This window comes from Salvelinus sp. IW2-2015, linkage group LG23 (genome assembly GCF_002910315.2).
Source record: "Salvelinus sp. IW2-2015 linkage group LG23, ASM291031v2, whole genome shotgun sequence".
NCBI classification, from domain to species: Eukaryota; Metazoa; Chordata; class Actinopteri; order Salmoniformes; family Salmonidae; genus Salvelinus; species Salvelinus sp. IW2-2015.
In genome coordinates this window covers 42,802,888-42,826,691 of record NC_036863.1, presented here as the reverse complement: position 1 = coordinate 42,826,691, position 23,804 = coordinate 42,802,888, and the positions used below count along the sequence as shown (strand labels likewise).

The following is a 23,804-nucleotide window of genomic DNA, read 5'->3' as shown; positions in this document are numbered from 1 at the left end:
ACTCTCAAAGTGTCCCTTCTCATATCTTTTTAAGAGTAGGGCTTGGCAGATGCAGGTTCTTTGTGAGGGGCAGATTTATGTCTCCAATCTTCCCGAGACACCCCTTTTACACAGAGGCATCGCATCTCAAATTGAATTGAAACCTATTACGACTCCCTCACTACGCAAATACTTGATAGGCTACACCAGTCGCATTCAGTCTGTGAGAAAGCACGTTTGTTTTGATTTCTGTATTATTGCGCTTTTGTTGGCCTCAGATTTAACTGTAGTAATGTATTTCTTCTAGAAAAAGCATGCTTTTTGGGTGTGTTTGCTGGCCTGCACTGTGCCTTTGTCTTTAGTGCCCTTTTCTCTGCCTCAGCAGTCATTAAGGCACAGAGAGCCAGGGTACAACCAGAGAGGGAGGGAGAGGAAGAGCGATAGAAAAGCGTGTGAGAGAGAGAGGTAAAGGGGCGGGGAGAAAGGAGGGGGAGTGGCTGAAGCTGCAGGCATCACTGAGCGCAATACAAAGAGAGCGAAACGAAAGGCAGCAGCAGTGTAACAAACAGCATCCCTCCAGCACAGATAGAGAGATAGTCGAGAGAAAGAGATCATCAAGACGGGGGGAGAAGGGATTGTTTATTTTGTATTCAGAGAGTTCCCGGACGGGGCTTGCACAGAGAGTCAGACAGAGAAAGAAAGAGTGAATCTTTTTGAATCCTCTTGGCATGTGAGTGTGTCCCTTGACGCTTGGCGCGGTGTGCAGTTGTAAGGAGTGTGCGGGGGAGAGTTGTCCTGGCGGCATCAGGGCGTTTTGGACTGGAATGTGGTGCAGCTAAGCCAGGTGGCCAGGAAGGAAGGAACACCTATCAGCATGCTGGGGAAGGATTACATGCTCGCCATCATCATAGTCAATTATGACGGTGAGTAAACACACACACACACACACACTGTCCTGGGCTCCTCCAGACCTTTTTCTCTCCTCGTCCCTTGTTCCCCAGAGGGAGAGGAGACGGCCGGCCGAGGAGTAGTGAGTGCAGTAGGTACTGGCCTACAGGTGCGAGCTCATAATCTGATTTTCACTGGTAGACAGGGTCAACTACAGGTGCTGTGTCATCTAGGGCCGGCCAGGCATTCTGTCCCACACACTTTGTAGAGTGAAACTGGAAATACACGGTGGGTGCTTATATTTGTCTTGTTTCACACGTGTAAAAGTGTGTATTATACACATGTAAAAGTGTGTATTATACACATGTAAAAGTGTGTATTATACACGTGTAAAAGTGTGTATTATACACATGTAAAAGTGTGTATTATACACGTGTGCAATGTAATTTTTTTTTTTTTTTCACCTTGTCAGCGCGGGGATTCGAACTAGCGACCTTTCTGTTACTGTCCCAACGCTCTGACCGCTAGGCTACCTGTCGGAAAGTTTGAAGGGTTATTAAGATTGAGTTGGGCGATTGTGTGTTTGTTGAGAGTTCAGGTAGTGGACTAGATTTTTTTGTATTTAGCTTTGTATTAAAAGGATAGTTCACCCAAATTGCAAAATAACATTAGTTTCCTTACCCTGTTAGCAGTCTACAGCAGACCATGCTTTGGTTTAGTTTCCCTGGCACTGTTTCCAAATGCTAACGTTGTAGCATTTGTGGCACAAATCCCATAGAGCTTGCCAGCTTGTAGTCCTAAAACCCGGAAATGAGTTACCTCTAGTTCGTTCAGCCATTCCTATAGGGAAAATTAATGAGAAAGAATGGGTTTTAGGGATGAATCCCGAAAATAAGGTCTGAGGTTAACACAGGCTTAGGAGATCTTATACATTTTGTTTTATGAGATAATATCAGTCAGTTAACCTGACCTTTAGGAATTATGAAGCCTTYATGTCCTTTATGAGCTTCAAAATTCACAAAATGTGATGTTTGCTGATGAAGTTTGTCTCATAGACCAAAAGAATAAGATCTCCTAAGCCTGTGTTTACCACATACCTTATTTTCGGGATTTATCCAAAAACGGCATTCATTTCCCCATAGGCTTTGTCAAACGAATCACGGCAGAGTTAGTGCCTACAAAAAAAAGCCATTACTATTTCTCTCTATTCAAGTCATGGCACAAATCCAATTCAAGTCAATAGCATTTTTTGCACATCATTTCCAAATCATCCCAAAGTATTTAACATTTATTGTGCACCTCAAACAAAGTAACTTATAGATGATTTGAACATGATGCGCGAGAAGTGCTAATATCGGCACCATGACTTGACTGGGATTTGTCCCACAAATGCTAAAACGTTAGCATTTGGAAACAGTGCCGGGGAAACTAAACCAAAACATGGATTGATGTCATACCTTGTCTATAGACTGCTTACAGGGTAAATCAACCAATATGTAATTTTGTAATTTGGGTGAACTTTCCCTTTCATGATAATAAGGGCRATGGTGGGGATTTCACAAGCTGTGATGTATCTGTCTGTTGCTTCTGAACAGTTTCATATATCACAGTGTTACTAGGTGTTCTTGCTCACACATCATTATGGGATCATTACACCCTTGAGAGTAGAGGTCGACCGATTATGATTTTTCAACGCCGATACCGATTATTGGAGGACCAAAAAAAGCTGATACCGATTAACCAGCCGATTTTTATATATTTATTCGTAATAATGACAATTACAACAATACTGAATGAACAATGAACACTTTTATTTTAACTTCATATATTACATCAATAAAATCAATTTAGTCTCAAATAAATAATGAAACATGTTCAATTTGGTTTAAATAATGCAAAAACAAAGTGTTGGAGAAGAAAGAAAAAGTGCAACATGTGCCATGTAAAAAAGCAAACTTTTAAGTTCCTTGCTCAGAACATGAGAACATATGAAAGCTGGTGGTTCCTTTTAACATGAGTCTTCAATATTCCCAGGTAAGAAGTTTTAGGTTGTAGTTATTATAGGACTATTTCTCTCTCTACCATTTGCATTTCATATACCTTTGACTATTGGATGTTCTAATAGGCACTTTAGTATTGCCAGCCTAATCTCGGGAGTTGATAGGCTTGAAGTCATAAACAGCGCAATGCATGAAGCATTGCGAAGAGCTGCTGGCTAACGCAGTAAAGTGCTGTTTGAATGAATGCTTACGAGCTTGCTGCTGCCTACCACCGCTCAGACTGCTCTATCAAATCATAGACTTAATTATAAATATAATAACACAGAAATACGAGCCTTAGGCCATTAATATGGTCAAATCCGGAAACTATCATTTCGAAAACAAAACGTTTATTCTTTCAGTGAAATACGGAACCGTTCCGTATTTTATCTAACGGGTGGCATCCATAAGTCTAAATATTCCTGGTACATTGCACAACCTTCAATGTTATGTCATAATTACGTAAAATTCTGGCAAATTATTTCGCAACGAGCCAGGCGGCCCAACCTGTTGCATATACCCTGACTCTGCGTGCAATGAACGCAAGAGAAGTGACACAATTTCCCTAGTTTAATATTGCCTGCTAACCTGGATTTCTTTTAACTAAATATGCAAGTTAAAAAAAATATACTTCTGTGTATTGATTTTAAGAAAGGCATTGATGTTTATGGTTAGGTACATTCGTGCAATGTTTGTGCTTTTTTCGCAGATGCGCTTTTGTTAAATCATCCCCCGTTTGGCGAAATTGGCTGTCTTTGTTAGGAAGAAATAGTCTTCACACAGTTCGCAACGAGCCAGGCGGCCCAAACTGCTGCATATACCCTGACTCTGTTGCACAGAACGCAAGAGAAGTGACACAATTTCCCTAGTTAAAATAAATTCATGTTAGCAGGCAATATTAACTAAATATGCAGGTTTAAAAATATATACTTGTGTATTGATTTTAAGAAAGGCGTTGATGTTTATTGTTAGGTACACATTGGTGCAACGACAGTGCTTTTTTCGCGAATGCACTTGTTAAATCACCCGTTTGGCGAAGTAGGCTATGATTCAATGATAAATTAACAGGCACCGCATCAATTATATGCAACGCAGGACAAGCTAGATAAACTAGTAATATCATCAACCATGTGTAGTTAACTAGTGATTATGTTAAGATTGATTGTTTTTTATAAGATAGCTAGCAATTTACCTTGGCTCCTTGCTGCACTCGCATAACAGGTAGTCAGCCTGCCACGCAGTCTCCTCGTTGAGTGCAATGTAATCATCCATAATCGGTGTCGATTACCGATTGTTATGAAAACTTGAAATCGTCCCTAATTAATCGGCCATTCCGATTAATCGGTCGACCTCTACTTGTGAGTTCCTCTTTTTTTTTACAGTTTGCCCTTGCACTCTGTGTTCCCTGAGGGCCGACATGAATTCAACTCTTCATTGCATGGCTGGTTAAACTTCTGTACATCGTATGTTTGCCGCCGATCTTTATGTCATTCTTGGATTTTGYGGTATTGAAATCAATACCATCAATATCATGCCATCATTTCTAAATAGAGAATGTGTTAGTATGATTGTTTAGATGAGGGTAGTTTCATTTTTTGTGTTCAATTGAGTGTTCCTCTCTCCACACACACACACAGTAAACAAAAACAAGCCCAGAGCTCTTATTTACAGAGGGCAGGATGTGTTGTTCACCTTGGTGACTGTGTGGGTTGCCATGTGACTTGGCGTTGTCTTGGTAACTGTTGCTCTCCTGGTGTTAGGAGTGGCTGGTTTTTATTAGGGAGGGTAATGCATAGCACAGTAGGCAGCAGGCACAATGTTTAGTTGTCAGCACAAAGGAGAGCAGAGTCAATGGAGAGTTAATTATACGTTTGTTGACTAAAATGTTGATATTACAATCAATTATTTATTCGACAGTTTAGTATTGTAGTAATGATGAATTAACTGTCAAGTTCAATGCATATTGTTGAGCAACAACACTGTTAATATCCTCTCAGGAGACTATAGAAGTCTTGTCCCTTTGTTGTACCTTTTTTTGCTATCAACTTTTCCCTCATTCATAAGCCCAAACACCACAGGTTCCTCAAACAAAGCGTCTGCCTTGACTGTGTACGTCATTGCTCCCAAAATAATTCCCCTCAAAAGAGGCGGAGGGAGAGAAATGGAGAGATAGAGAGAGCGTCATCCTTATGCTGGGCATGATACATGTAAACAGGGACACTGTGTGTCAGTAGTTTATTGTGAAAAAACTGTATTGTCTAATGTTAGCATCGCATACACATTATCCTGCAGGGTTGGAGGGGGTTAGGGTGGGGAATGGAGTCTTAATAGCACCCTGCGGAACATAAAACTGGTCCCATATCTGTACAGTTATGTGTTTTGAATGAATTTATCTGACTTTCGTTGTCATGCCGTCCATGTTTGGGTTGGGTTGGCACATAGGCTTCAGATCTACGACTAGTCAAGGGGTGCGTGGCATGGCTGGTAGAAAAAGGATATAGCCGTCCTGCTCCCGGATTGAGAGCTGAATCCCAGATTGAAGTTGTGATCCACTCTGGCCCATAATCCCTCTGGCAGATAGAGCCCAGCTCTGACCTTGCACAGACGCACCATTGGGATTACTCTCTCCTCCAGATGTACTGTAGTCTCTCTCCCCCCACCCCCTCTCTCTCTGTCTCTCTCTCTGTCTCTCTCCCTCCACTCTCTCTCTCTCTCCGTCTGTCCGTCCGTCTGTCCGTCTGTCTGTCTGTCTGCTCTGTCTGTCTGTGCTGTCTGTCTGTCTGTCTGTCTGTCTGTCTGTCTGTCTGTCTGTCTGTCTTGTCTGTGTGTCTGTGTCTTGTGTCTCTCTCTGTCTCTCTCTGTCTCTCTCTGTCTGTGTCTGTCTCTCTCTGTCTCCCCCCGCCCTCTCTCTTTCCTTTTCTACAGTTTATCATATTACTGTTATTTATAGTCTCTACTTAATTCTCTCTGCATAATGTAATTTCTGGTCTCACTTTCTCTTTGGCTCTAGTCTACAGCACAGGTGTTTTACATTGTTATAAACATATTCTACATTCTTTCTCTATTTTTAATCGTAGCTCTCATTTCTAAATCCCATTATGCTTCAATATTCCATTTGCTGTCCCAGTTACTCATTCCCCATTCTCTAGTGTAAGGGGCAGTTCTGGGCAGAGAGAGCTACCCAACTGCAATCACTGCCATCACGACTGCTCAATTACAGCTGTTTACAGCCTCGTAGGGAGCGCAATCTGCGGCTCTGTCTTGATTGGCCATTTTGGAGTGCTTTGGTAACAGGCTCAGTCCAAACGTGTGTTGAGAGACTCAAGTGTGTATCTGTATCTAGAGTAGAGTAGATAGTCACCCATCAGTGACAATAACAAGGGGGGCGAGGACTGTACTGTACTCCTCCCCCATAGAAACACAGCGTCCCTACATCCACTTAGTCCCAATGGAGACTTGAGTTATTTGAACGGGGACCATAATTAAATAAAGCCTGCCAAAATCAATGTAACAAAATACTTGGGAACACCTCTCAAGTGCAGACTGGCACCAATGAGTAAAGGCAACTCTGACAAAGCTATGGCTGATACCGCATGGTGGACTAGCTCATTTCTGCCTGTCACAGGAATAGCAGTCACATTCATGCGCATGCATTAATCTAATGCACGTGCACACACACAACAATATCACGCGAATGTCTGTTCCCCTGTTAGCTCATTGGACCAGCTGGTTTACAGCAGGAGTTGCTATAGGGACTGATCACGCAGTGCAGACTCTGGGATTCATCAATAATTCACTAACACCCTCTCCTGGAGATTCACTGCTGTATGGCACACTTTCACTAGTCTGCATTCTGCTTTCTACTCCCAACACTAAGTAAAACTGCAAGAAATGCATGTGTAGCTTACCTTCTGTGCGATTGGAACACATACACTTTTTCACCTTACAGGTCAGTACCAGGGGCGAAAATCTGATATCAACCTTGGAGGGGACAATTACATTAAATTTTCTCAGGAGCAATTCCTGAGGGGGACACCAAAAGTAGTGCTGTAACACATAGACTATGTTGTAATATGTTAAATGTATATTGAGGGACCATAATCACTACTACTGGATAATTGTTAGGTACAGTAGTTAACTGAAGGGTTGTCCCAACTTGTTTAAATCATTATAATACTACTAATAATAATAGTTATAGCAGTGTTCCTTATCAGTGCAGTGTTCCTCTCTCTTGAAACGTCAACACTCTGTTTGCAAGAGTTTGCGGTTCTATAAATTGTGGGTGTGGCTGATATGGTTTTGTGTTCATCACTGAGGTAACTGACGATAGCTGTGCCACTTGTCCCCTATACTGTGCTGCTGGCAACCAAAAGGTGACACCTGGTCCTGCCGTGCTGTGGACACTGTCCTCTGAAGTCTCTCTCCTTGGCATCTTTCCCTTTCACACCCTCACTGACTCACAGTCTGTCTCCTAGAAAAGAAATAAGGTGTTTGCTGTACTCCTAACTACCGTACCCAAAACTACACAATTAATCACAACAGCAATCCATTGCCTTAAACAAATCTTGGTTCAGTCACCAGTTTAAGTTGAGAGTGGGGGATCCATGGCATTTTCCAATTATGTCCCTATTTTACAAATCAAAAAAGGAGAACCTTTCATAATGTTGCCAAACAAAGACTCAACAAACTTACCTGAGACTCCCTGTCTCTGCCAGTCTGTCCTCAATCTGTCCCAGCTCTGCTGTCTGTGTGCCATCTGTTGCCTGCTCTGCCTAATGACATCATTGTGAAACATTTCCATTAGCATTTCACTTCTTTCTTATGAACATTTTATCAACTGTCTTTGAGATATTAGGCTACTAGAGTTCTTACTTTGCGTTTTGGTGTACTGAAAAATACTCTGATGTCCGTCTTTTACTTTTTTCTGACATTTTTCTACCTGGCTGGCTGATCGGTCTAGCTGACACACAACATTTACACAACACATGCTGCAACGTTTGAAATTTTAACATAGTTTGTTTCATATTGGCAGGCTTCCAACAATAGCTGAATTTGCAAAGCTAGCGAGCACCAATTCCGTTTCTGTGGTGTTTGCTATAATCTTGCTACCTGGTAAAGGTGAAAAAAATAAAAAATTCACTAGGCGACAATTTAGCTTTTTGCAACGAGACCATTAAATATATTTAAGACAATGGTATAAAGAGAGTGTAGTTCTGTTCAGTTTGGACTTCAGTTTAATCGCTAACCTTTATCAAGGGACTTTGAAGCACTACAGCTGCATGCTATTTGGAATATACTGACGATAGCAAATATCCATCTTTGACGACGCCAATAAATGGAATAGGTACTAGCTAGCTTGATAGTTATGTTTGCTTTAGTTGCGCGCTAGCTTCTGACAATTCAGCTAGTGTGTGAACCCTGCAGCATTAAAAAAATATATACATTGCTAAGGCGCGATTGACTGGATTCCTCACGTCAGTTACGTACACTAGTGCCTTTCGACAGTAGATACGAACCCTCTAATTACCTCTGCCAGCTAAAGAACTGCGTGGATAATAGCGCATGTGGTGAGGCAAGGGGGCGGGGGGGTCACAATCTTGTGAAACTTAAAAACGCGCTATTAAGTGTCTATAATCAGCACAAGTGCTTTCATTGCGTATTATTAATATTATTGAAATTACATAGTTATGTTTACAGTGATATATTGGGGGGGACAAATCATATTTTTCCCAGGATGGGGGGGTCGTGTCCCCCCCGTCCCCCCTGGGATTTCCGCCTATGGTCAGTACAATCCAGGGACAGAAGCCTAGTACTACAATTGAAGTCATAATGGAGGCTTCACTTACATCAGATCAGTAAATATTTAGGTAGAAGAAAAGCCATGATATAGAGAAGAGTATTTATGACAATAGACAGGAACTGGTTCAAAATAGCATGGTGATGACATATATTACTTCAGAGATGACCATTTGAAATGACCAACCACAGGCTTAATTATTACTCCCCTGTGTCATTGGTGTTGAGACAATACACTAATACTTCACGGACTTCATGAACTCTATTATTCAATAGAAAGCCCTCTTGAGTCAGGAAAGCCATTGGTGCTGAGACTCAGATGTTTCACTTTGAATTGTATTCCAAACTAAAAACGTTGATTTCAAAGGTTAACGAACCATACAACTCTATGCAGAAGGACTACTTTTAACAATTTACACKGAACATTTTACACAAAAACACATTTACTGGAAGAACTGTGCAGATGCAAAGTTCGGAAAAAGAATTTCAGTAAAATCTCCCTGTGCCTAAAAAATACTATTATTGTTCTATATCTTCTCCGTGTCACCATGCTCCCGCTCTYCCTCTCTGGCGCTCGAGCGTGCCAGGCTGCCCTTCGTTACACACACCTGTCACCATCATTACGAGCATCAGCGCTCATTGGACTCCCCTGGACTCCTTCACTTTGTTGATTGCCCCACGCCTTTGCTGGCTCGTGAGGTTTTATTGCCTCAGTTGGCTTGGCAGGCGCCCATCCCACATCACGCCTCAGCCGGCTCGTCGGGCTCTCACGCCTCAGCCGGCTCGTCGGGCTCTCACGCCTCAGCCGGCTCGTCGGGCTCTCACGCCTCAGCCGGCTCGACGGGCTCCCACGCCTCAGCCGGCTCATCGGGCTTCTACGCCTCTGCCCTTCATTACGCACACCTGTCACCATTATTACGCGCATCAGCGTTCATTGGACTCACCTGGACTTCTTCACATTGTTGATTGCCCCGTCTATATCTGTCTGTTCCTCCGTTGGTTCCCCGTGTCAGCATTGTCATTTACGTTTCCCCTGTCCAGACGCTGTCCGTGTTCTGTTTCATGTCCGTGTTTCATTAAATGTTCACTCCCTGTACCTGCTTCTCGTCTCCAGCGTCTGTCCTTACACTCCGGATTAAGATTCCAAGATGTCAGCAGAAAGAATGGGGTGTCAGCTATGACGTGTGACGACCCTCCCACTCTGTCTGCCAAATTTTTTCTCTTTGCTCTTGTTTTCCTTAATAGGATGTCGGTGGGCGGAGCCTGGAGGGTCTTCAGCGAAATGGGACACACTTGGACTCGGGTGTGTCCCGGGATAAATACACCTCTTCCCCGTTCATTGAGGAGACTCTCTCCATGCAGACACACTGATAGAGTTTGGTTGTGGCCGTTTTGTTTGCTTGCTTTGGCACCTTTCAACACCCCTCATTATCACATTTAAGCACGCAACCACTCACTTACACTACTGATTACACACACCATTGTTAATTGTATTTACATTACCTCAGTTAATAAATATATTTTTGTTATTCCTAATCTCCACGTTGTCTCCATTTTTGTTACGGACTTTGAGCCGGTTCGTGACAAGTGGGGGCTTGTCCGGGATCATAAGGTTGGTTCCTAGACATTTTGGCGAATAGCACTTTGTTGCATTATGAAGGACTAATACTAGTGTCGTTGGGCTTACTAGTATGTGTGATGTGTTTGGGAGAAAATGTGGAGTTAATGTTGAACTCTGTAGGTGCTTTGTTTGCATCTTTTGATTACAGCTTTTGAGTTGTAATGTTTGGTGCCCAGTGTTGGCTGCCTTTGTTTGTTTGGTAAACTTGCCGCTGCGGTGGATAGTTGGTTGTGTGCTGCGTTGGTGTAACGGCAGCCTTCCTCCTCTTCGTCTGAAGAGGAGGTGTAGCAGGGATCGGACTAAGACGCAGCGTATTCCGTGTTCAACATATTTAATGACAGACRAAAACGTGAACACTTACAAAACTACAAAATAACAAACGTGGCTTACCGATACAGTCCTTTCTGGTGCAGACAAAACACAGAGACAGGAAACAACCACCCACAAAWYCMCAACACAAAACAAGCCACCTATATATGATTCTCAATCAGGGACAACGATTGACAGCTGCCTCTGATTGAGAACCATATTAGGCCGAACACAGAAACAGACAAACTAGACACACAACATAGAATGCTCACGTCCTGACCAACACTAAAACAAGCAAAACACATAAGAACTATGGTCAGGACGTGACAGTTGGAGAGAGTATATTGGTTAGTTTCCAGGCCCCTGCCGAGGCCGGAGACTCTTGCTCTACTCGCTGTTGGGACATCAGTCTGAGGTGAGTACAATCGGCTGTGTACCTCAGTGGGAGATTTGGGTAGGGTAGTGAAACTTGCTACCCAGAGCTATAGCCTTTTCCCCCTGTTAGGCTTTGCGACGTGTTTCACTTTGGAATACGTTGGGCATGGTTCTTTTGTTTGTTATTTTTGTGTGGTGTCCGTGGACTGAGCAGTTGTCTCGGGGGCACAKCCGTAGCTTGGGGGGAATCTGCCAGCTTGCTGGGTGTTTTTTTTCCCCTTGCCAGTCGGCAAGGTGTGTAATTACCCACCGCAAATCCGCACGAAGACTAGGGTTGAGTTATTGTAGGTTTTGGGGAAGCTCCATATATCTCATCTCTTCTGTGGTGCCCGGTGTGATTGTCATTTCTCTTGTGGTCTGGTGTGCTCAGCAGAGGGGAAGAGCAAGATTGAATTGTTTTGTATTTACTTGTGACTATGGTGTCTTACGTAGACGAGTTCATTTGCTTTCCATCAGAGGAACTGTTAGAATTATGTACTGAAGAACGGCTGTTGAAGAATGCTGAACACTACAAGGTTGAAATTAGTGATACATGTCAAATTCTGTTAGGTTGATATTGAAGGCCAATCTGATGGAGAGCGGTATTCTTGAAGTTACCACTGGAGCAGCCTCTGCCTAGGACTCACCGTCTCCCCGTTTCGTTACAATAACCGCTCCATCTGTTAGCCCTACTAGTCTTCTTTTTGAACAGCAGAAAGAACTGCTTCTGTTACAGCTAGAGCACGACCGTGAGAAGCTAGAGCATGACCGTGAGAAGCTAGAGCACGACCGTGAGAAGCTAGAGCACGACCGTGAGAAGCTAGAGCACGACCGTGAGAAGCTAGAGCACGACCGTGAGAAGCTAGAGCATGATCGTGTAAAGTTTGAAAAATAATTGGCATTTAAACAGGATTTGGAGCGTGCTAAAACCGGTTGGTTAGGGAAGGAAAGCTCTCAGGGGAGAGTTTGCTCTGGGAAGGTGATCCAGATTTACCTAGGGGGTCGCTCCTCTTTTGGTCGTGCCCCGGACACATTTGGTATCGTTGGGAACTTACGGTTGTTGCCAAAATTGAATGAGAAGGACCCTGAGACATTATTTTCGTTGTTTGAGCGTATTGCTGACACTAGGAGTTGGCCTGACTCTGACCGCACTTTAGTGTTGCAGTGTGTGCTGACTGGTAAAGCGCAGGAAGCATATTCAGATCTTCGTGTAGCCGACAGTGTCAGTTATGATAAGGTTAAAATGGCTGTTACAGATTTACGAATTGGTTCCTGAGGCTTACCGCCAACGATTTACAACTTTAAAAAGGGATGATAAACAAACTCATGTTGAGTTTGCGCGAGAGTTATCTTCACAGTTTAATCGATGGTGTTCCACCTCTGCAGTTATGACTTTCCAAGGGCTGTGTGATCTGATTATGCTAGAGCAATTTAAGGACACAATCCCTGATCGTATAGCCACGTACATTAACGAACAAAAAGTAAAGACTGTCACTGAAGCTGCGGTTTTGGCGGACGAGTATGTTTTGACTCACAAAAGTGTCTTTGAAGAGCCCCGTATTCGGAATGAGTGGGGGCGTTCGGAGAGATTTGAGCCTCGCTCACCGAGATACTGGTTCACGGGCAGAGTTTCATTCAATTAGGGTTGAGCCTGGCTCCTGTGGTAAAGCTGACTTCKKTCAAGAGTGTCACTACTGTCAAGGTTCAGGTCATTGGAAAAATGACTGTCCGGTTCTCAGGGCTAAGGGTAAATGCAGCACTTACGTTAAATCTAAGCCTATGGCGTAAGCAGCACCTGTCCCACATCAGTTCACTCCTGACACACTGTCTCAGGCCCAGGGGCATGTGAAAGTCCATATTGACCCTGACTATTTAGCTTTTATTACGGTGGGTTTTGTGTCTATGTTAGGAAGAAACGACCTAGTGCCAGTGAAGATCCTGAGAGACACAGGTGCCTCTGAGTCGTTTGTGTTGGAGTCAGTCTGTGTTACCCTTCTCTGCTGAGACTGATTCGGGGAATAGTGTTCTAATTAGGGGAATAGGTTTGAACACTGTCAGTTCCATTGCATAAACTGATGTTGGATTGTGGACTGGTGAAAGGTGAGGTTGTTGTGGGGGTGCGTCCTTCGTTGCCTATTGAGGGTATCGACGTTATCCTTGGGAATAACTTGGCTGGTGAGCGTGTATGGCCTGTCGTGTTTCCATCTCTAGTGGTTTCAGCTAAGCTGTAATTGGAAGGGATTCCTGATGAGAGTGCGCAGAGTTTCCCAGATGTGTTTTCTGCGTGTGCAGTGACGCGTTCTATGAGCCACGGCGACCTGGTCACTGCACCGGCTAATGAGAATGGCACAAAGAAATCTGTCACTACTTTCCCTGTTATCCCGTTATCTGTACCCCGCTCCAATCTAATCAAGGAGCAACGGGCTGCCACATATTGGAAGAGTTGCGTGCCCGTGGAACAGTTGGGAAATGTCGCCCATGGCTATTTTCTCAGAGAGGATGTCCTGACGAGGAAGTGGGTGTCTCATGGTAGTTGTTTTGTGGGGGAGGCTATTAGTCAGGTTGTTGTACCAGTTAAGCTTCGTGAGTTGGTGTTGACAACTTCCCACGATGACRTTGCTGGACATATGGGTGTGTGGAAAACCTACAATTGCATATTAAGACATTTMTTTTGGCCTAGGTTAAAGAGGGATGTTTCTGAGTTCATCAACACACCTGCCAATTAACTGGTAAACCTAATATAGCTATTAAGCCGGTACTACTGTTTCCTATTCCTGTACTCAGCCAACCTTTTGAGTATCTGATTATTGACTGTGTTGGTCCTCTGCTTTGTTCTAAAAAAGGGTAGTAGTTACCTGTTCACTGTGCTGTGTCAGACCACTAGGTTTCCTGCTGCCTATCCTCTCTGGTCTATCACCACTAAGTCTGTGCTAAACTGAGTCAAAGCTTTTATCTCACTGTTTGGAATCCTAAGGTCATCCAGAGTGATCAAGGATCTAATTTCACCTCTAATCTGTTTGGTCAGGTTTTCCAACAGCTCCATATTAAACACAATTTGTCTAGGAGCGCTGGAACATTTCCATCAAACACTTAAGTCTTTGTTGAGAGCTTATTGTACTGAGATGGATAAGGATTCGGAGGAGGGGTTGCCTTGGTTACTGTTAGCCGCTAGGGCGGTTTCACAGGAGAGCACGGGTTTCAGTCCAAATGACCTTGTGTTTGGACATAGGGTGCGTGGACTTTTATCTGTTCTCCAGGATGACTGGAAGTCTCCCGAGCCCGCACAGTCCCTGTTATGTATGTGATTTCCGGCGATGCCTGTACGCCGCTGGTGAAATGGCTAAAGAGAAGCTATCATCTTCACAGGAGAGGATGAAGGGCATATTTGATCGGCGAACTGAGCCTTGTCACTTTAGTCCAGGTGAACAGGTTCTTGCTCTGCTGCCAATTGTTGGTTCTCCTTTTCAAGCCAAGTTTCAAGGTCCATATACGGTTGTGCGCCAGTGCACTGAGCAAAACGATCTAGTTGCCACTCCAGAACGGCGAAAAGCACACCAACTGTGCCTTGTAAATCTGTTAAAACCCTATTATGCACGTTCCTCTGAGGCTGAACAGTGGGAGTCTACAGAGGACGGTAAACCTGTTCTTTTGGCCGATACCGTTATTTCGCTGGGTTCTTGTCATGCTAGGTCCGTGCATGGGGAGGAAGATGTTCCTGGTTCCGACGATTGCATACTGCAGGGTAGAAAAATTCAGAGACACTAGATATTTTAGACGGCCTTCTCGCTCATCTACCTGTTGATGGGCGGGAAGAGATGGTCGGTCTGATTCTGAGATTTCCAGGTTTGTTTTCGGATACACCTACATGTACAAACTTAATAGAACACGRTATTGACRTTGGGGATGCTGACCCCATTCGTCAGCGGTTCTATAGAGTTTCTTCAGAGAAACTGCGTTGTCTGGATACTGAGGCCAGGTACATGCTGGAGAGTGAAATAGCAGAGCCTTCTTTCTCCAGTTGGGCTCCTCCCTGTATCTTGGTCAGTAAACCGGATGGGACAAACAGATGTTGTACGGACTACCGTAAGGTAAACGCTGTCACTAAGCCAGATTAATTTCCTCTTCCTCGGATGGAGGACTGCATTGATCAAGTCGGAGCAGCAAAGTTTGTGAGCAAATTTGACCTGTTAAAGGACTATTGGCAGGTGCCACTGACGAGTAGGGCACGTGAAATCTCTGCCTTTATTACACCCTCTGGTCTGTCTTAATATTTAGGATAGAACATTTTTGAAAAATGTATATATGCCTTCATTTCTCAAAGATAGACATGTAGCTTTCGTTTGACATGAGATTTGAACTTCACATGTTAGTGCTCATGGGGTCCTTTTACTTGGAAATGCCCCATTACAGATCCATGCAAACTGTAAACGAGGGCTATTTTGTGCACTGTGTCAACATCAAAATAGTTACATCAATACTATTCGCTTACCATAGGAATTGCACGCCACATTTAATCTGTTATTGGAAATCATTTTACAGTGGAGACTACATGATAGATTTTCCCATTTCCCCAAGCTTTGTTCTTTTAGTGGCTGTCCCCAAGTGTGCTTCATCACACGATGCTGACAACACAATAACTAGTCAGCCTAAAACACTAAAAAAGTCATTTGKGCGGTCGTTGCTTATGGCCTGTCAGCAGAAGGCTTTGCTGCAACCGATGGGGGAACAGAAGAATGTTTGATCGGTTCATGATTGGAGCTATTGGAACTCTCATAGTCTCTCGTAGTCTTCCATAGATCCCAGAAGGACTGGACGTCCACTCTGTACAGTTGGCCGTCTGAGCGGTACGATGTTGCTATCTAGGAGAGGATGCATGCCACTATCTTGGTGAATGGGGTCAGTTGCATGGAAGACGACGATTCGCTATGTTTTATGCTTTCACATTGAGGTCTTGTGATATGAGGATTACCCATCAGCCCTGGTGTCAGGTTAGATAATACCAAATAGCTTGACTTAAACTACAAACCCACCGTAGAAGTAAAAACCCAGTATAGAAGTAAGAACCCCGGGGTAACGGTAAGAACCCAGCATTAGGAGCTGACTCGCACCTTTGCAACAAGGWTTTGGACTAGGCGACATCATATAGACTCCGAGACTTTGTTCTGATCTTAAGGAGCGTAATTGGGAGTAACGCTCTACTCTAGTCTGGTATGACCATTGACCGCATCAGCCATTGTGATATACAGTAGTTGTTTGTGACAAGTATACTTTACCGTTCCATTTTTAAAGCAGAAAATGTCAATTTCTTTCAAACTGTCATGCATTACTATGTCCCACGGATGCTAGGTCTTAGAATCCCTCCCCTGTGTTACTCACTGGTTATAATATCAATAATGGGAGAAGGGAGGCTGCAGTAGGAGAACTCTGTGCCRAATTGTCTCCTCTGGAGGCCTCGTCCTCCGGGTTGGGATGAGTTCTAATTCTTCACACAGCTCCATCACGCCCCAGAGATGGTGCACTGACCCGTCAATCAGACTGTGAAATGTATTGAATAGTAGTGTCATCCAAGCCCAGGAGGCCCGCCCGCCCGCCCGCCTGCCTGCCTATAGAACCATCCACGAAGACCGAAGAGTTCTGCCTCCATCTCTCTCTAACACTGCTGTCTCTTATTGATTTGTCTCTCCCTGTAGCAGGGTTCAGCTGATCTGTTCCTGGGTATAATCTTCTCACGCTATTTATCCCAGGGATGCGTGGTGTTGTTTKTCATTGCCAGACACAGGGGTGACCAGGGTTAAAAAGCCAGATGAATGGGGATGAGATGTACAAGGCATGAAATCATGTCAAATTTCATTTGGGTCACGCACACACAAATGACAGACCAGAATTAAATCAAGAAAAATAGGCATAAGTGCTTTTTGCATGCTTGATTTAGCCTCTCTATTTTCATTCTGTGCCCCCCGGGTTGAGGGTGACACAGCCACTGTGGCATTCTGCTGTGAGAGAGACGCCCGTGCCCAGGTGACCTCGGCCGTGTCCCAAATTACACCCTATTCCCTATGCGGCCTGGTCAAAAGTAGTGCACCGCATAGGGAATAGGGTACCATTTGGGACACAGCCCCCTCGTGTTACTACTGACCCACTTCTTGCTTTCTCTCTCTCTTCTTATTTCTTTTTACCACCACTCTATTCGKCTCGCTCTCCCTTCGAGCTCAGCACATTGAGTTAATGTGCAGAATTTGTCAYTTTCGTGAGTGCGTTACATAATCATTTGCCCTTTCCCGAACTCRAAGCTGTTCCATCACATATTCAGTGTTAGGCGAAAACAAAGGAGTCGTGCCTCAGACACTGTAGCTGTGATGCAGAGGGACTGCTCTGAATTCCGATCTGGCATTTGGCAGAATTGGCATGTTGCCAGATGATCTCACGAGGATCTGTTTTGCTGTCCTCTGCCAGTCTCGTGTGGCAGGGGCTGTGGAGAGTAAGGTCAGCCGTGTGGCTTTAGACTGGGTGAGGCTAACGCTAGATGCCTATGGGATGCAGCCCCCTGGGTACGATGGACCTCAGAGCTGTGTTTTATGCTACAGCCAGTTACCATTATGAACATAATGAAATATTGATCTGAAACTATTATCGTCCTCATCACTTAATTCATATGACACCAAATGCACTGTAATATTGGTCATGGGTACTTATTCATTAAGCGTACTTACTTTCGCCTCTCATCGTTGTGATCCCTGCCTGTTCTGTGTTCTTCAGACAACATCTGGACTGACCCGAGTCTTGATCTGGACACTGACCTGCCGTCAGGGTGGCGCACCATCCGGGACAGCACTGGCACCTACTACTGGCACGTGCCTACAGGCACCACACAATGGCAGCACCCATCCTACAGCAATGAGGAGGACCAGAGCGCCGTCAATGGCATCTCTGCCACGGACATCAAGGTTAGGGTTTCAATTTCAAAACACAGTTCAGTCCTGCTCTTTGACTTTGGCTGCTTTATACTGAATGTGGTTTCATCAGAGAGGAAAGGATCACACCTCTAATAATGTCTCATGTCCTATTTTCCAGAGCCTGGAGGCTGGTGGCAGACGTGGWTCAAGGGCAAGGCTGACAGAGAGCCCAGTGGCCTCCGTAAATGACAGGTACTCCTTCAAAATCCTCTGCAGACCCACACCAACACTCAYTCACCTTCACAAGCACTGTAGCCTTGTTACAAACTCGCTCAGGCCATCCATGGTAGAGTATTGAGTACTACACAATTAAGCTCTGTGCCAAAGTTATTCTACAAGGTTAATGGGTCGATGAGGCACATTTGTATCACCTGCAGATCCGGGATGCTTAGGGAGCTCTTTGAAATAAAAGACATTGATTGTGTAATCAAATGAGAGGGTTAGTGCATGGAATGTATTCTCTCTCTTTGAATCTGTTTGATGGCAAAAGGGCTCATGATGGCTTCACTAGCCCGGGAATGTGGCAGACSACATATCCCTATGCCTCCTGGAACACTACCCATTATTCCATTCTCTGTGTTCTGAGCAGAGGCCAGATCTGTCCCCTGCCTTATYGGTAATGGATAAGTTCTCTGAGGCGTCGTGTGCAGATGGGACAACCATTTAAGGTCCTAGTTCTGCACCAAACTACGTCATATCATTACAGTCCAGCCTTTGTACCATAATCTGAACACATACAGGCAATTACGGGGGAAAAAATCTGTCCAATAGAGTGCCTGAAGATAAGTCTTAACCATCTGTCACACAAACCAGTATTCTAAGGTTTCTTTAGCATAAAGCGAGGTACAACCTGTTTAGTCATATCGCCTTGATGGTTGTTCATAAGTTCTTTAACAGTACATATGGCTGCCTTGCTTTTACCACTAAGGGTAAAAGCACTCAACAATTCAATTATCAGGAGTTATTCTGGCAGCCCCTTGAGGGGCACTGTGTCCTGTAACATGTAGAGGTAGTTGACTCCACCAATAAACACAGTCTCTGCTGCAGTGGTTATGTGTAGAATCAGGATGCATTTGACACCTGGGAGTGTCAACATTCTGTATGGGCAGAGATTGTGGAGAATAGTGAAACTCAGCTCACTGAGCATAGCATCAAGAAATCCATAGGTCTTATAATGGACATARTCATATCCTACTCTGCTTCACCAAAGAGTGCAATGGAAAGGGAGGGAGAGTCTTGACTCAGTGGGCTCCTGGTTGCAGGAATAGCAGCCATTGTGATTGTCTCCAGTCAGCTGTATCAGAGGGCTAATGAGAACTCCACCTCTGAGACAGTCCGCATGAGGTGATCAAACCAGCTCTCTGTTTGTTTTTATCATCCACTGCTCACTCAACGGCTGTTTCCATCAGTGGCAGGCAAGGGCTTTACTTTCAAAGTCAAACACAAACAGATCAACAAAGGACTAGATGGTGACATATAACACAATATTCCACACAGCATCATCCAGGGCATCAGTGAGGGATGCAGAAAAGGCTACCGTGTCATTTGGGCTGCCGTGGTGGTAATCCTTCATGTAATTTGACTGTTCTGCTAATCTCCCACAGGATCTCCTGGCAGGACGATTATTTCTGCACCAACATGGATCCTGACTCCAAGGTAGAGTGGGCTACGATGTCCAAATCCCTCTCCTTCTGCAGAACAAAATGTTCTGACCAATAACATCCATAAAACCAGATTTGTCCATTTCTGTCAGCTTATTGTAAAACGTTTTCTTTCATACATTCTAGCTGAATCAGAACTCTAACTTTGCCATCATGTGTTCGTTGAGGGTTAAAAGAGGACACCTTTTTTTATGCAAGCCCTGGTTGATAGTTGTTTTTTGGCCCAGGCTAGACAGCTCTTAGAGGAGTTCATAGACCATGTCCACTAAAAGGATTTGAGAGTTATCTTTGAAGTCACGGTGAGGAGCAGTACTGATTGAACGTCTCTAAATGCATTTCGTGGATGCATCATGTCGATATACTGTAGATGCTGAAGGCACTTAACCTTTTATGCTGTACATGATCGGAAAAACACTGCGTATCCATGCACATCTCTCTCTCTTACACTCTCTGCTCATTCCCTTTTCTTTCTGCCTCCTCGTCACCTCTACCATCCCCTCCTCTCCGCTGCCTCCTGGGCCCTGTTGGCGTGGTGTGGTGTGGTTGTCTTGGTCAGTGTTTTGCGGTACGCTCCCTGGGCTGGGTGGAGATCCCAGAGGAGGAGCTGACCCCGGGGAAAAGCAGTCTGGCTGTCAATAACTGCATCCAGCAGCTGTCAGGCAACAAGGCTGAGGGCCGGATGCACTAAGCGCCTGGGGAGAGGTAAGGGGGGGGGGGGGAGTAATGGTGGGTGGCGAAGTAGAATACAGTAACATTATTGTTTATTAGGTTTTGTTTTAGTTTGGTCTATTTTGCCAAGCAGTACATGGCTCATTGTGCAATTGTTTATTGTGCGTTAGTCCTTTAAATTAAACCATTAGTAGCTTTGAGAACCCAGCTACCTCATACGACCTTGGTTTGGTCCAGTACATGTGAGCTTGCAGTTTGCAGGCCAGATTACCCTTACTGCCACCATAAAGCAGTCCCACTGAAGCCCCCCCCCCCCCCACCCTGTCATCTCTGTCTCTCCCAGGGCCAGGACATGATGATGGTGCTGAAGAAGGACACCCTTAGCCTGATGGACCCAGTGGACCGCAGCCTTATCCACTGCCAACCTATCATCAACATCCGTGTGTGGGGCGTGGGATGCAACAACGGCAGGTGGGCCAACCTGGGGGATCGTATGGGCAAATACCCCCAGTCCTCTCCCCCCCCCCCCCCGCCCTCTTTCTTATGGTCAGTGTTTATATAATGTACCTGTAATCTCGGTTAACCCAGAACAAAAATATCACATTATTTGGTCAGCTGTGTGATTTATTTCTGGGTMCATAGGTGTTAGAAATGGGGAGTTCCGGTTTACGAAGTCTCCTCCCTCGCAAAAGTAAACTCTCAGCCGTAGCTCATTTCACCACACGCGTGAAGTTCCCCTGTCCTGATATGTACAAATGATCAGTGACGAAAACCCAAACAACGGAACCAGTGCTGCTCATTATCCTTACACGTTCCATCCTGTCTACGAGAGATGAATATATCTGTAGCTACATTTTGAAATACGGTATAATATGGTGAACTGGCCAACTAAGCACAATGCTCTTGGGTTGTTAGGTCAGGAAAGACTGTTCAAAGTGTTTGTTATTGTGTATACTTGATGACATGGAAATATTCCATTGAGTGAAGAAATTCCATTGAGATTCATATGATATTGTTTTTATATGGGCTAGACAGCCTTTGGTAAGGTTAGTTCTTCTGGGTCACTGATGTTTATGGCCCATTGTAATACACTGGGAGCTCATGTTGAGTGGATTTGAGGGCAGCTATTATTTCGTCTACGCTCTTGTTGGAGAACATTCAGGCATTGACCTGATGGCAGTGTCAGTGGAACTACATCTAAGTAGAATGGAATAGCCCCGAGGAAGAAACGTGACAACGATAGAAAACGCTAAGGATTTGATCAAATCCAAGACTGAAACTACTGAAAATAAGTCAATATATGGGCTCAACATTTTTTACACACGGTACGCTATATTGTGTTATGATCATAGTTGTAAACCAATGCAACAGTTTTGTCTCAGATTTGAAGTAGTTGTAATAATGAACTTTCTTTCTTTTTTTTAACTGCCACTCATGAAAACAGAGACAGGTAATCACTCTCTTCTTGGTCAACTCATTTCCTGTTGACGTGCCATTTGTGACTTTGACAGCTTGCACCATGGTCGCAAGTGAACGCTTGGTGCCTCGGTAGGTTTCTGTGTAGTTTCTGTAGTCGTGCTCTAGCGTCTCATCGGTAATGTAACGTGCTTCTGCCGACATGTAATGTACTGTATGTGAATGCCTGCCCTGTTTCTCATGCATGTTCRAAGGAACCCCTGTCCATTTCCTTCTCGACTTGTAGTGACCCTTGTTTCTTATGCAATGTGCTGTTCTGTCCTTGTCTCACAACAAATGCCCACTCAGTACTATCCCAAACTGTTGTCTTGCCAAATTATTACTGCTGATGATTGATCTCTAAAGTGAGATTCATAATGGTATTATCTACCTGAGGTAAATTCAGCTCAAACTGCATTTTAATCCATTAGAAGCCATAGTGATTGCATTCCTTTGAGAGCCAAGTGGAGGACGCATCAATGTGTAAATTCATCTTACTGGTTTTCTACTACAGTTGAATGGGCTTTTTTTTTTTGATGAATGGACCAGGAGAGATTGCTGGGTCGTGTCCAATTGATCAGCTCCCCTGAGCCTCTGCCAAGTCACACTCCTTTCTATTGTGCCAGCCTGAGTTAAACTGCACAGTCGCACCTTTCGCTGTGACAAAGACTCCCCATATACAGTGCCTTCAGAAAGTATTCCCCTTGCCTTATACCACATTTTGTTGTGTTACAGCCTGAATTCAAAATGTATTAAATATATATTTGTTCTCACCCATCTACATGCAATACCCCATAATGACAAAGTGAAAACATGTTTTTACAAATTTACTGAAAATGAAATACAGAAATATCTAATTTACGTAAGTATTCACACCCCTTCTAACACACATGTTAGAATCACCTTTGGTGTGAGTCTTTCTGGGTAAGTCTCTAAGAGCTTTGCACACCTGGATTGTACAATATTTGCACATTACACATGACTAAATTCTTCAAACACTGTCAAGTTCATTGTTGAAGAGCCATTTTCAATTCTTGCCATAGATTTTCAAGCCGATTTAAGTCAAAAATTTAACTATGCCACTCCGGGAACATTCAATGTCGTCTTGGTAAGCCTTGTGTTTTAGGTTATTGTCCAGCTGAAAGGTGAATTTGTCTCCCAGTGTCTGTTTGAAAGCAGACTGAACCAGGTTTTCCTCTAGGATTTTTCCTGTGCTGAGCTCTCCCTAGTCCTTGCCGATGACAAGCATACCCATAACATGATGCAGCAACCACCATGCTTAAAAATATGAAGAGTAGGCCTCCCGGGTGGCGCAGTGGTCTAGAGCACTGCATCGCAGCGCTAGCTAGCCGCGACCGGGAGGTCCGTGGGGCGACGCACAATTGGCCTAGCGTCGTCCGGGTTAGGGAGGGTTTGGCCGGTAGGGATATCCTTGTCTCATCGCGCTCCAGCGACTCCTGTGGCGGGCCGGGCACAGTGCGCGCTAACCAAGGGGGGCGGGTGCACGGTGTTTCCTCCGATACATTGGTGTGGCTGGCTTCCGGGTTGGAGGCGCGCAGTGTTAAGAAGCAGTGCGGCTTGGTTGGGTTGTGCTTCGGAGGACGCATGGCTTTCGACCTTCGTCTCTCCCAAGCCCGTACTGGAGTTGTAGCGATGAGACAAGATAGTAATTACAAGCGATTGGATACCACGAAAATAGGGGAGAAAATGGGGTAAAATTTAAACAAATAAAAAAAWATATATATATWTTTTTTTTAATGAAGAGTGGTACTCAGTAATGTGTTTTGTTGGATTTGGCCCAAACATAACACTTTGCATTCAGGACATTAAGTTAAGTTCATTTTAAGATTTTGTAGTTTTACTTTAATGCCTTATTGTAAACAGGATGCATGTATTGGAATATTTTTAGTCTGTTCAGGCTTCCTTATTTTCACTCTGTCATTTAGGTTAGTATTGTGGAGTAACTACAATTTTCTTGATCCATCCTCAGTGTTCTCCTATCACAGCCATTAGGCTATGT

General features: G+C 44.3%; 1 protein-coding gene across 1 annotated transcript in view; it reads left to right on the top strand.

Annotated features, from left to right (window-relative positions):
• Nucleotides 1-509: 509 nt before the first annotated feature.
• Nucleotides 510-23,804, top strand: part of LOC111950349 (amyloid-beta A4 precursor protein-binding family B member 3-like) — a 30,777-nt gene continuing 7,482 nt past the window's right edge. Inside the window, 7 exon segments of the mRNA XM_070434651.1 lie at nt 510-902; nt 17,803-17,990; nt 18,118-18,191; nt 19,604-19,655; nt 20,217-20,334; nt 20,337-20,362; nt 20,673-20,800. Of these exon segments, the coding sequence (XP_070290752.1) occupies nt 854-902; nt 17,803-17,990; nt 18,118-18,191; nt 19,604-19,655; nt 20,217-20,334; nt 20,337-20,362; nt 20,673-20,800 (635 nt within the window). The 5' untranslated portion in view covers nt 510-853.